General features: G+C 44.1%; 1 protein-coding gene across 1 annotated transcript in view; it reads left to right on the top strand.

Moving 5' to 3' along the window:
- Positions 1-7,221: 7,221 nt before the first annotated feature.
- mnx2b (motor neuron and pancreas homeobox 2b) overlaps positions 7,222-12,291 on the top strand; it is a 68,022-nt gene continuing 62,952 nt past the window's right edge. Inside the window, exon 1 of the mRNA XM_070874334.1 lies at positions 7,222-7,690. Coding sequence (XP_070730435.1) covers positions 7,222-7,690 — 469 coding nt within the window. The remainder of the gene's footprint in view (positions 7,691-12,291) is intronic.

The following is a 12,291-nucleotide window of genomic DNA, read 5'->3' on the forward strand; positions in this document are numbered from 1 at the left end:
GCCGGGAGCACGCGGAAGCCAAGCGTAGGCAGCGGAAGGAGCGTATGGCAACCCAGGCACCCCACCCACCCGCTCCTTCAACCACCGCCTGCCCCACCTGTGACAGAGGCTGTAGGTCCTACATTGGACTCATCAGTCACCTGAGAACTCATGTTTAGTGTGGAAGCAAGTCATCCTCGACTCCGAGGGACTGTCTAAGAAGACATGTAGGCCAGACCGGGTAAGCACAGCAGGTTTCCTTCCCTAAAGGACATTTGTGAACCAGTTGGGTTTTTACAACAATCCTACAGATTCATGGTCAATGGTATTAGCTTTTTTATTCAAGAACTTTTTAATGAACTGAATTAAAATTCCACAGCTGTTGTGGTAAGATTCAAACTCATGTCTTACGGAATATTAGTCCAGGCCTCTGGATTACTAGTCCAGTAACATAACCACTATGCTACCATACCCTCTATTCTACATTCTACATTCTACCCTATGTAAACTTGAGGTCATCCAAAACTCAGCATATCTATCTATCTAGCTATGTCCTAACTCGAATCAAGTCCCGATCACCCATCACCCCATGGTTGTTGATCTACATTGGCTCCCGGTTAAGCAATGCCTCGATTTCAAAATTCTCATCCTTGTTTACAAAGCCCTCCACGGCCTCGCCCCTCCTTATCTCTGTAATCTCCTTCAGCCTCACAACCCCCCCGAGATGTCTGCGCTCCTCAAATTCTGCCCTCTTGAGCACCCAGGATTATAATCGCTCAACCATTGGTGGCCGTGCCTTCAGCTGCCTGGGCCCCAAGCTCTGGAACTCCCTCCCTAAACCTCTCCACCTCGCTACCTCTCTTTCCTCCTTCAAGATGCTCCTTAAAACCTACTGCTTTGACCAAGCTTTTGGTCATCTGCCCTCATTTATTTTTATGTGGCTTGGTGTCAAATGTATTTGTTTTGTCTTATTACACTGCTGTGAAGCGCCTTGGGATCTTTTACTACATTAAAGGCGCTATATAAATACAAGTTGTTATTGTTGTACACCTCCTGAGCCTTGGGATTCGAACCGTGGCTGAGATTAGGTAACTCAGCACTGACCAGCGATAAAGCAGGGCCCTTTCTAGATGGAACAGGAAGCCGCAGTCCCACAGTTTTATGTCCCTTGCTCCTTGGGGGTTACGTGACAATCTTGATAAGTGTGGATGGAGATCAAAGTACGTGACACCCCACTGCCCCACTATTAAAGCTAAATAAATAGAATAAGGATTTATCACCCCTTCTCCTTAAAGCTACCGCGGGCCTCTCCCAAACCACCAACTCGTCCAATTTGTGGTCAATTTCATCTATTGAAACGCGACCAATCAGTGATCCCTGTGAACCTGACTGGGGTCATAGAAGCGGGGTCACTGGAGAACAGACTGCTGGGAGAAAATATTAATTACTCAGAGAGGGGCACTGAACCGCTTCTGATTCTATACATTCTTGTAAAAATACAACGCAGGGGATAGTAGGCAGTGGCAAACAACTGGATGAGTTCTGATTATTTAAATAATTCACTCATCTTCTATGTAGTTCGCTTTTTACACAGGCATGGGGTTAGGCTCAAAGTGCCATCTTGAAATCTCTTTCCCTTTGAGATGGGTTTATCATTTGTACTATATCAATACATTTCTGATATATGTAGAGAAATAATAGATTGTTAGATAGATAGATAGATAGATAATCAATAGATAGATAGATAGATAGATGATAGATATATAATCAATAGATATATAATAGATAGATAGACAGACAGACAGATAGATTGATAGATAGACAGATAGATACAGACAGACAGACAAACAGATAGGTAGATAGATAGATAGATGATATAAGTAGGTAGTCTTTTTTCAAAATGTATCGCAGAAATTAATGCTTAAACCTCCATTTACATCGCAGCTAAATCCATTATGCATTTGCCTGCTAACATCGCAAACAGACGTTTCTTGGTCATTTTTTTCACCACAATCTCTCCTCTTCTCTAACTCATGCTAGGGTACAGTTCCATCTGTAACAGCCTCCTCCGGTACCTTAACCTGTTGGTCATTGTTCAGATGTGAAATTGACCTTTGGACAGAGAAGGTGTATTGTACCCAGCACGGTCACGTTCCTGCCCAAAGTCCGCAGTCTGGCAGAGGTCATGCCAATTGATTTTTTTTCTGCCTTCCCTGTCTCCCAGTTGCAGTGAGACCCAGTGGTAGTTCTCCAAACTTTGTCCTGGCTGACCTCAGCTGACCAGGGATCCAATAAGATCCGCGTGGCATGAGTTCTCCATTGAGATGAAGGGGTCATACATAATGCACAGTGCGCTGAATTTTCACATCGAGCAACTTTCCTCAAACTCACAAGATCGCAAGGTGGGCTTGGATAAAGAAGACTTTTCGGCCCCTTTCAGCTCATCCTGCCACAATACCAACCCTACCATCTTCACATTGCACCATCCAGATGTTTCCTAGACCAGTCCAATGTCTTTGGCTCAACCACTATCCTCAGCCATTCATTCCATCTGTCAATTTGGCTCATCATCCTTGTGCCATTTTAGAATACTCTTCTTCAATCCCATTTCACTGCTCCCGTCTCCATCCTTTAATATTTTTGCTCTTCAAGGCTTTATCTAGTTCCCTCTCAAATATTGTGCTTTACTTGACTTGATGCGTAATAATCCATGCCATATTTCTTTGGTGCAATTTATTTTTGTAACCTCCACTTTACGCTTCCACTACCAATCCTAACACTGCTTAAACTTGCCTTTCACAACCCTAACACTCTTGTCCTGCTATCCTGGGATATCTAAAAGTATTGTTCCCAGTTTATTGCCTATGTCCCGTTAAGTCCCGGGGATTTCATCGGCTGAAGCCACTGGTTATCCAATCGCAACAATCTTTAGTAATTCCCAGTGTCTCTGGGGCATCCTCAGAAAGTGATTGACTTATGATAAATTCCTTCAGTTTTGTAATATTTTTGCTTGAATTTGTCACTCCATGTTCTAACTTCATATTCTCTACAACAATGGCGTATAAAATTCACTGACCTTACACAGAACATAGCAGAAGGAGACATTTTAACTTTCAGCATCGAAACTTTGATGAGGATCCGAATGTCAGAATAATGATATTTATAATGGCGTTTTAGTTCATGGGAATGAGGAGGGGAAAACAGAAAGACTTGCATTTCTATAGCAACGACCTTTCACGACCTCAGGACATCCCAAAGCGCTTTACAGCCAATGAAGTACGTTTTGGAGTGTAGTCACTGTTGTAATGTGGTAAACACGGCAACCAATCTGTGCACAGCAAGCTCCCACAAACAGCAATGTGATAATGACCAGATAATCTGTTCTATGATGTTGATTGAGGGATAAATATTGGCCAGTACACCGGGGATAACGCCCCTGCTCTTCTTCAAAATAGTGCCATGGGATCTTTTACGACCACTTGAGAGAGCGGACGGGGCCTCGGTTTAACTTATTGGTGTAAAAAGTGCACCTCTGACAGTGCAGCCCTCCCTCAGCACTGCACTGGAGCGTCAGCCTGGACTTTGTGCTCAAGTCCCTGGAGTGGGAGTGCGTTAGGGTAACCACTGAGTTCTGGTTTCTGTATATATTAGCCACATCCTATACAGCAGGAAGATTCCATTTGGTGAACATTTTTTTTAGCAGAATACCATAAGCTAGTTCTTCTTAAAATGCACTGAAGATTTTGAAAGAAAGAAGGAACTTGCTATTTTTACAAGGTCGTTTCCAGCCTGCTCTTAATTCAAAGTTGTTTCATTTAAATAACCTGAAAACTGATTCGTACCACATTTCCAACCGTTAATTGTGGACAGTATATAAGGCCGCGATCGTAAAATTTCCCTTAGCTGCCCCTTTGTGAATAAAGAAATCTTACATTCAATGGAATTAGCATTCCATACATTTCTGTTCAATTATGCCTCAGTGTGACTTGGCGATTCCTTTGATGGTGTAGAGTCGGAGTAAACCCGTATTTTTAAAAACTGGATATATTATTTTAGGAGGTGAGAGCGACCAAAAATATTGGGTGTGGGGTGGGGGACGGGCTGCTGTATGGGACTGAGATCACGTTTCTCAACAAGTCTGGTCTAAAGTAGAATCTGTTGCCTTCAGCACCGCTTTGTACAAACTGCACACGTTGGGACGTCAAACATACGAGGCGGGTTGCGGGGAAATGGCAAGGGGAGAGAGCAGATAAGAGTAAAGTTGTGAATACATTTGAGAGAGAATCTACCGCTGAGCCCGCAAGGGGAAAGGCAAAATTAAAGGAGCAAGCTCAGAAACTAAGAGAGGGGTGGGCTGTAGGAGCCTGTGAGGATAAAACGTGGTGGGTGGACAAAGCATTTTCTGGTCGTTTTAAACCGTTTAACTAAAACGATTCAAGAACTTTCAAACTGATTACAATCGGATTGTATCTTGTAAATCGATTCATTAAAAGTTTATACTTGATTTTGTTTCAAATCACCCATTCTTCGTCCCCTCTCCATTTTCTTTAAAGGACGTTTTGTAATGTTGATCACCGATTGTGAAAGAGGTGGATTTTATTTTACACTGTGTCTCATTTGCACCGAGGGGCTCCTGTTACTTTCATTGTCCTGAACCTTAAATACTTACCCTCAGATACAACACTATCCCTTCGCGTCCAGTCAACCTGCTTTTTAGTTCTTGAATTAAATTAATCTTCCCTCCAATTTTGACTAAGTATTTCGTTCATATGCAGGGAGATAAATACACGCGTTGTCTCCTGTTTGTTATCTAACCTTCCTTTATTTGAAACCACAGACTGTTGGATGTCCCGGCCCTCTGATTTAAGTTTCGAATTATTTTAATTGGAATTTCAATCTAAAGTGAGCGGGGAGGCGAGAGTGAGGGTTTCGAGTAGGAAGTTGCGATTAATCACTCCGTTTACTCTACATCATTTATGTTTTTAACATAGAATCAGGAGGCCATTCGGCCCATCGTGTCTGTGCAGGCTCTTTGAAAGAGCGATCCGATCAGTCCCACTACCTGCTCTTTCCCCACATCCCTGCATTTTTTTTTCCTTTTCAAGTATTTATCCAATTTCCTTTTGAAAGTTACTATTGAATCTGCTCCTACCGCCCTTTCAGGCAGCGCGTTCCAGATCATAACAACTCGCTGTGTAAAATTCCTCATCTCTCCTCTGTTTTATTTTGCCAGTTATTTTAAATCTGTGTCCTCTTGTTACAGACACCCCTGCCACTGGAAACAGTTTCTCCATATTGCCTCAACAATTCTGGAGACTCTGCATCATACATGTGGCATCCTGTTGGCTATGTGATGGTTTGAGGGAGGGAGTGAGTGAGAAGGGGGTCCCTGTCTGTACTCGACCCCCGACATCCCTGTAATAATTGTCAATCTCAGATTTGAGACAATTTTGTTCTTGTTAAACGAAAATTCGCCACTGTGTGTGTGTGTGTGTGTGTGTGAAATCAGCTCAAAACAGGATCGGGAGAGTTAAGATTTTAAAACAGTGGAGACTTTAAAAACTAGCTTCCGATATTTAAAAATCAGAAACCGAGAAATTATTTTTGATGTTCAGTCTCTCTCAATATCTATTTTATATAATATGGAAATGAACGAAAATTGTGATTTCTGTTGTATATAAAATACATTTATTCTTGCAAACACATTCTCAAATTTGGAAAGACATTTATTTAATGCTCATTAAACACTCTTGAGCAAGTTCCACGCAAAACTAACGAGTCGCTTCTGCCATTCTCTCCTCCGCTCTGGTGCTGTGTCTTGACCCTGACATGAGAATCGGGTGAATATTTAAGCCTTTCGCTCTCCGGACTTGGCGACAGCGTGGCCGGGCGTGAGGGAAATGAGGGGGTGATCAGTTCATTAGAGGCCGTTTGATGCGGCTCTGGTCCCCGGGGAAGCGGTGGAGAGGGGCAGGGACCGAAGCAAAGGTATTCCCTCCCCTGTCCCCAGACTGCCAAGGTCCAAAGGCAAGGGACTCTGGGTCACTACAGCCCCGAGAGACAGAGACAGGGACACACACAAGCGGAGATGCGACTGTGGAGCGAGTAAACCTACAACACAGACAGTTTGGCGTTCCCCGAAACACAGGGATAAAAGGGAAGAAATAAAACATATGTCAGGCAAGTAGAAGTGGAAATAAGATAAGAAAGGGAGAGGGAGAGACGCGGAAGGAAAGAGGGAGGGAGTGTTGGGGAGAAGACAGCGAGAGTCACACATCAAGAGAGACAGAAACCAAGAGAGACGGAGAGACAGTTACAGACTGAGAAAGAGACAGAAAGAACCAGGGAGAAACGGAGAGAGAGATAGTCACACACCAAGAGAGAGAGAGAACGAAACAGAGAGAAACGGAGAGAGAGATATAGTCACACACCAAGAGAGAAAGAACGAAACAGGGAGAAAAGGAGAGAGAGAGATACAGTCACACACCAAGAGAGACAGAAAGAACCAGGGAGAAACGGAGAGAGAGATACAGTCACACACCAAGAGATTCAGAAAGAACCAGGGAGAAACGGAGAGAGAGATACAATCACACACCAAGAGAGACAGAAAGAAACAGAGAGAAACGGAAAGAGAGACAGTTGCACACCAAGAGAGAGAGAGAGAACGAAACAGAGAAACGGAGAGAGAGACAGTCACACACCAAGAGATACAGAAAGAAACAGAGAGAAACGGAGAGACAGTTGCAGACTAAGAGAGACAGAAAGAAACAGAGAAAGGGAGAGAGAGACGGCAGTGGGAGAGTCGCAGATTAAGAGAGACACTCAGAAACGGTCAGAGATCGAGAGTGTAAAATAGAGTGAAAGACACAGAGTAACATAATATTATGAGAAATTAAAGGAAAAAGAAGTGGGACACTATAGGATTGTCATTGCCCCCCCCCCCCCATCTCCCCCCAGGGAGATAGACAGAGAGAGGGACGGTCAGTAAGTGGCCCATGTGTAGAGGAGAGTAGCAGTGGGTGTTGCAAAGGACACTTGCCCTGTCCCGAGTAACAGTGCGAGGGGAGTTGCGGCCATCTCCAGGTAGTCAGTGCTGGAGGCAGTGTCCACAGGTGGGACGGTCCTAGGTTGGCTGCGCCGTGTTTTATACAGCACAGCCGGCTGGCCCAGGTCCTCACAGCGAGAGGGAAGCTCCCTAGATCTCCAACACCCTACCCTCTCCGCCTTCCCGCTTCCCACACCATGGATAAATCGAAAAACTTCAGGATCGACGCCCTGCTAGCCGAAGAGCCGCCCCGGGCGCTGCCCAGCGCCTCCCCGCCCGTCCTGAGCCCCAGCTCGGTGCCCGACAGCTCGGCGGGCAGCCCGGGCTCCTGCATCCGCACCGAGACGCCCTCTCCCCGGGGCAACCCGGGCGCCCTGTCGCTGGCCAGCAGCATCGTCCCCAAACCCGGGCTGCTCAACCTGCAACCCCCGGGACTCGGCGCCCTGTCCCACGCCGCCATCCCTGCCATGTACGGCCACCCGGTCTACACCTACCCGGGCCTGGGCGCCCACCACCCGGCTCTGTCGTACGGCGCCTTCCCGCAGCTACCCCAGCCGCACCCGGAGCACTTGAAGGCGGCCGCGGCGGCCGGCTCCTTCCAGCTAGACCACTGGCTTCGGGCTCAAGCCGCTGGGATGATGATCCCCAGACTACCCGACTACAGCAGTGAGTACCGTCTGACTTTAACTCACAAGGAAAAACTTACTTTTTAGATAATAAAAACTTTGTGCAACTTTGAGAACACTTAACTTAAAAATACACTCGTGTTGAAAATGATAAATTTCCATGATTTCATTCTTATGTGTTACAAAATTTAACATTTTTTTAATGCTTGAGAAACTCGTTAGAACAGAGTAGATTTAATGTCTTTTGAGATTGAGAGATTTTGGTAGAGTCAATAAAGATAAATTGTTTCCACTGGTCTGTATCCAGAGGACACAGAGATTTTAAGGCCAAATAAAGCTAGAGGGGCTTTAAACTTGTACATCTGGGAGCCTCGTTTAACAGACAAGGTGAAACCCCGAAATTTTTCGCGATCATAGCAATATTTTTTCCCCATAATAATTCGATTTTTTTTTAAATTGTAAGCGGTGAAATATTCTGTGATTTGGAATGCACTGCTTGAAAAGGCGGTGGAAGCAGATTCAATAGTAACTTTCAAAGGGGAGTTGGATAAATACTTCAAAGGCAATATTTTCAGGGCTATGGGGAAAGGGTAAAGTGGATGAGATTAATTGGCTAGCTCATTGAAAGAGTCTGCACAGGCACAATGGACCGAATGGCCTACCCCTGTGCTGTAAGATTCTATGAAAATAGGATCAGAGACAAGTTAATTTGTTGCAAAAGTTAGCAACAAACTTTTTTTTAAACTTGCGCGTTGCTTTTTCTATTTGCGTTTTTCTCTCCTTGTTTTGCCCTAATTATCTCCTGAGAATATGATTTGGGAGTCGCCCTGTCCCGTAGGGAGACACACAAAAAACTGTTTTAGAAAAGTAAGATTAAATTAGCGGCTGTTCAGATGACTATTTGACCGCTTACAATTTTTTTTTACATCGAATTGTGATGGGGAAGAAATATTGCTATAGGTCGGGATTCATTTCGGGTTTTTACTTGGTTAACCTCGTCTGTTAAACGAGGTTCCCAGATGTACAAGTTTAAAGAGACTGTCCATTCAGCCTGTGTGTTACATCCAAGTTCCAAAGTTGTGACAAAGAGAGGTTTCTTTTGAGGGCCGGGGCCGCTTTGTTCTGTCGCTGCATCTGTTTTTGTCTTTGAGAAGGAACAGTTGCAAAGGGCAGTGTGTGTCGGAACGTTTGAGTCTGGGGGAAAGCGCCGGCCCCCTTTTGTCCGTCGCTTCTGACATTGAAGTGGGATTAAGCTCCTTAATCTACTCTGGGTCCGAAGTAATCGTCGCGGTACCGACTGGTCGGGACTGCATGCTACAAAATGTCTCTCTTTCATTTTCTCCGGGGTGGGAAGAGCGGAGGAGAGAGGGGTGCTTACACATTGCAATACATATATATATACATTTTTATCTATCTATCTATCCACCTTTCTAAGAACTCGGACCACCCCAAAATACTTTACAGCCAACGAAATACTTTTTCATTGGCCATTGTTGTAACGTATATACACATATATGTGTTTGTGCACGTATATCTGTATATATAACTTCTATAAAGGTGTGTGCATTTATCTGTATATATACATAATTATATGTGTGTGTGCCAGTATCTATTTCTATATATTATATATAACACGTGTGTGCATTTATATATAATTATATACGTGTACGTATACACACACATTAAATGTGTGTGTATATATACATGTGTGTGTATAATATGTAATATGTATGTATGCATATACCTGTGTGATAGATTATATATATTATATAAATACACACATACACACATATATACAGATTATATATACAGATTATATGCATACACACATATAATTACATATATATATTCGCAAATAATTTGTGTATATAATATATATGCGTATGTAGTTATACATGAATATGTGTGCGCATATATCTGTATATAATGTGTGTGCATTTATCTGTTTATAATTTGTGCGTGTGCATAGATCTGTGTGATAGATTTTATAAATAAATGGAACATCTACAGAATCAGAACAAGCTGTAGTATATGACTAATGTGGTGCGATATTCTCCATGCTTGCCTGGTGGGAGTTGTCAGGAGTTCGGCCTGTTTTATTTGTGTAAAGAGGCCAACCTTGTCAAAGGAAGTTGTCGTTGTCAGGCTAATTGCTTGTTAAAGAAATTGGTTCAATTTGCAATTGAAACTGGCTTGTTTCTCGGCCCATTAGCCAGAGTGAAGAGATCAGTGTGTGTGGGTGCAGATAATGCGATTAGATACACTATACACGGGGAGCAACAAGCTGCCAGAGGAGAGCGGAGGCACAAAGCGAGAGAGACTAGACACACACACCCACACACACACGTTAGAGACAATTGTGTATGTACGGGGATTGCACCCTGAACGATGAAAAGAGACATACAGCGAGAGAGACACCGAGTGGGAAAGACCAGAGAGACAGAAGGCAGAGAGAAACTGAAATAGAGAGAGAGAGCACACGGAAAGAGAGACCGGAAGAACGAGAGAGACTGATAGAGAGCTGTAAAGGAGGAAAGAATGAGGCTGGGGGACAGACGGAGAAAGATTGAGAGACTGGTCTGAGGAGAAAAGGACAGAGAGACGATAACAATACAGAGATGGGGAAAGCAGAGAGACAAGAGTTAGAGAGCAAAGACAGAGACAGAGACTGAGAGAGTGAGAGACGAAGTGAGTTAGAGACAGACAGAAAGATACCAATTAGGGGAGGTTCAAAGGCATGACCACACATCTAAAAAGCTGCACGGAACTGAAATACTATACATCTTAAACGATTAATATTGTATGTATTGTTGTTAACTTTAGCCGACAGATTCCTAACTTGTTTCCACCCCCCATCTTTTTGTCCGGTCTGATTTTAGAGAGTGAGAGATACATTTACAACACATTCCACACACACACACACACACTGCCTGCTCTGCCGGTCGCTCGCTGCGGGAGACTTCGAAATTGAGAAACGGAAAACAGAAAGGAAGGCAGTTTGAGCGTGTGATGTTTTGCATGCGGCTGTCTGTGTTTATTGTGGAGTGGGGAACAGCAGGCAGCTGGCGTGTGATTTCAGGGTAAGCAATGTAATCTGTTTCACACACACACAACGCATTAAAAAAATAATATTATTATCTTGAAGAAATATTTACTTGAAAAAGGGAAAAAAACAATTCTGGGGTAAGAGTTGAGGGAGTGGGACTAATTGTCTCGCTCTTTCAAAGACCTAGCACAGGCGCGATGGGCCGAATGGCCTTTTGTGCTTTAGTGTGAAACTCTACGATGAAATATAATACTAAATTGATAACCCCGTGTGGCTTAAAGGCAAATCCAAACATGGCGACACATTTGATTAAAGTCAGCCAGTCCCGTTTCTCTAGATTTCAGTATCTACACTTATAAAAAGGTTTCGGGAATCAGAGAGCATTATCCCAGGGAGAAATAGAGGCCGATCTATTAACTGATCTGCCGATATCGCTGAACGCTTGTTTCCCCCACTTAATATTTGAAAACCCTGCTATGTGGCCCGATTTACTTTCCGAATCTCGCGGGCCACACTTGAGGTATTCAACTTAATCCCGCAACCGTTGAATTTGTAGGATTTTACACATTACAGTTGCATGGGTTCAATAGTTTTCGTGCTGAATTCGTCTGATAACTCATGAGACTGAATATATGTTTCGGAACAGGAGCGGGCCATTCAGCCCCTCCAATGAGATCATGACTGATCTGTGACCTAACGCCACATACCCACCTTTGCCCCATATCCCTGAAGGGCTTTTCTTGATACCATGTAGACAGTAGGCTGTAATCGTACCAAGATCCATAGCAGATTGCGAATTTGGTGTTGATACTTGGAGTCATATTCAGGCAAATTTGGGACTTTTTGTAACATAAATCTATAAACTTCTATCAGCCTTCTTTGTGAGATGGGGCAGGAGGTTGACAGGGGGCTCAGAATGATTCACTAACAATCTGATGGAATACTCCCCACTTGCCTGGATGAGTGCAGCTCCAACACTCAAGAAGCTCGATACCATCCAGGACAAAGCAGCCCGCTTAATCGGCACCCCATCCACTACCTTCAACATTCACTCCCTCCACCACCGGTGCACCGTGGCTGCAGTGTGTACCAAATACAAGATGCACTGCAGCAGCTCGCCAAGGATTCTTTGCAGCACCTCCCAAACCCGTGACCTCTAACACCTAGAAGGACAAGGGCAGCAGGCGCATGGGAACACCACCACCTCCACGTTCCCCTCCTGAGTCACACACCATCCTGACTTGGAAATATATCGGCTGTTCCTTCATCGTCGCTGGGTCAAAATCCTGGCATTCCCTCCCTAACACCGCTGTTACATGGACTGCAGCGGTTCAAGAAGGCAGTTCACCACCACCTTCTGAAGGGCAATTAGGGATGGGCAATAAATGCCGGCCTTGCCAGCGATGCCTACATCCCGTGAAATAATTGTTTTAAAAACGAACCTGGGTACATGGATAGCTAGAATTTTTAAATCGGGAGCCAACCCTCACCAATTAATAAGGCACAGACTTCTAACAGAAAAGTCCAGGACACGCATTAAATCTCTTATTTTGAGGGATTCTTGTTCTATCTCTTGGTTCCCAGAGATAAATATA

Source organism: Pristiophorus japonicus, chromosome 3 (assembly GCF_044704955.1).
Source record: "Pristiophorus japonicus isolate sPriJap1 chromosome 3, sPriJap1.hap1, whole genome shotgun sequence".
In the NCBI taxonomy this organism is placed as follows: Eukaryota; Metazoa; Chordata; class Chondrichthyes; family Pristiophoridae; genus Pristiophorus; species Pristiophorus japonicus.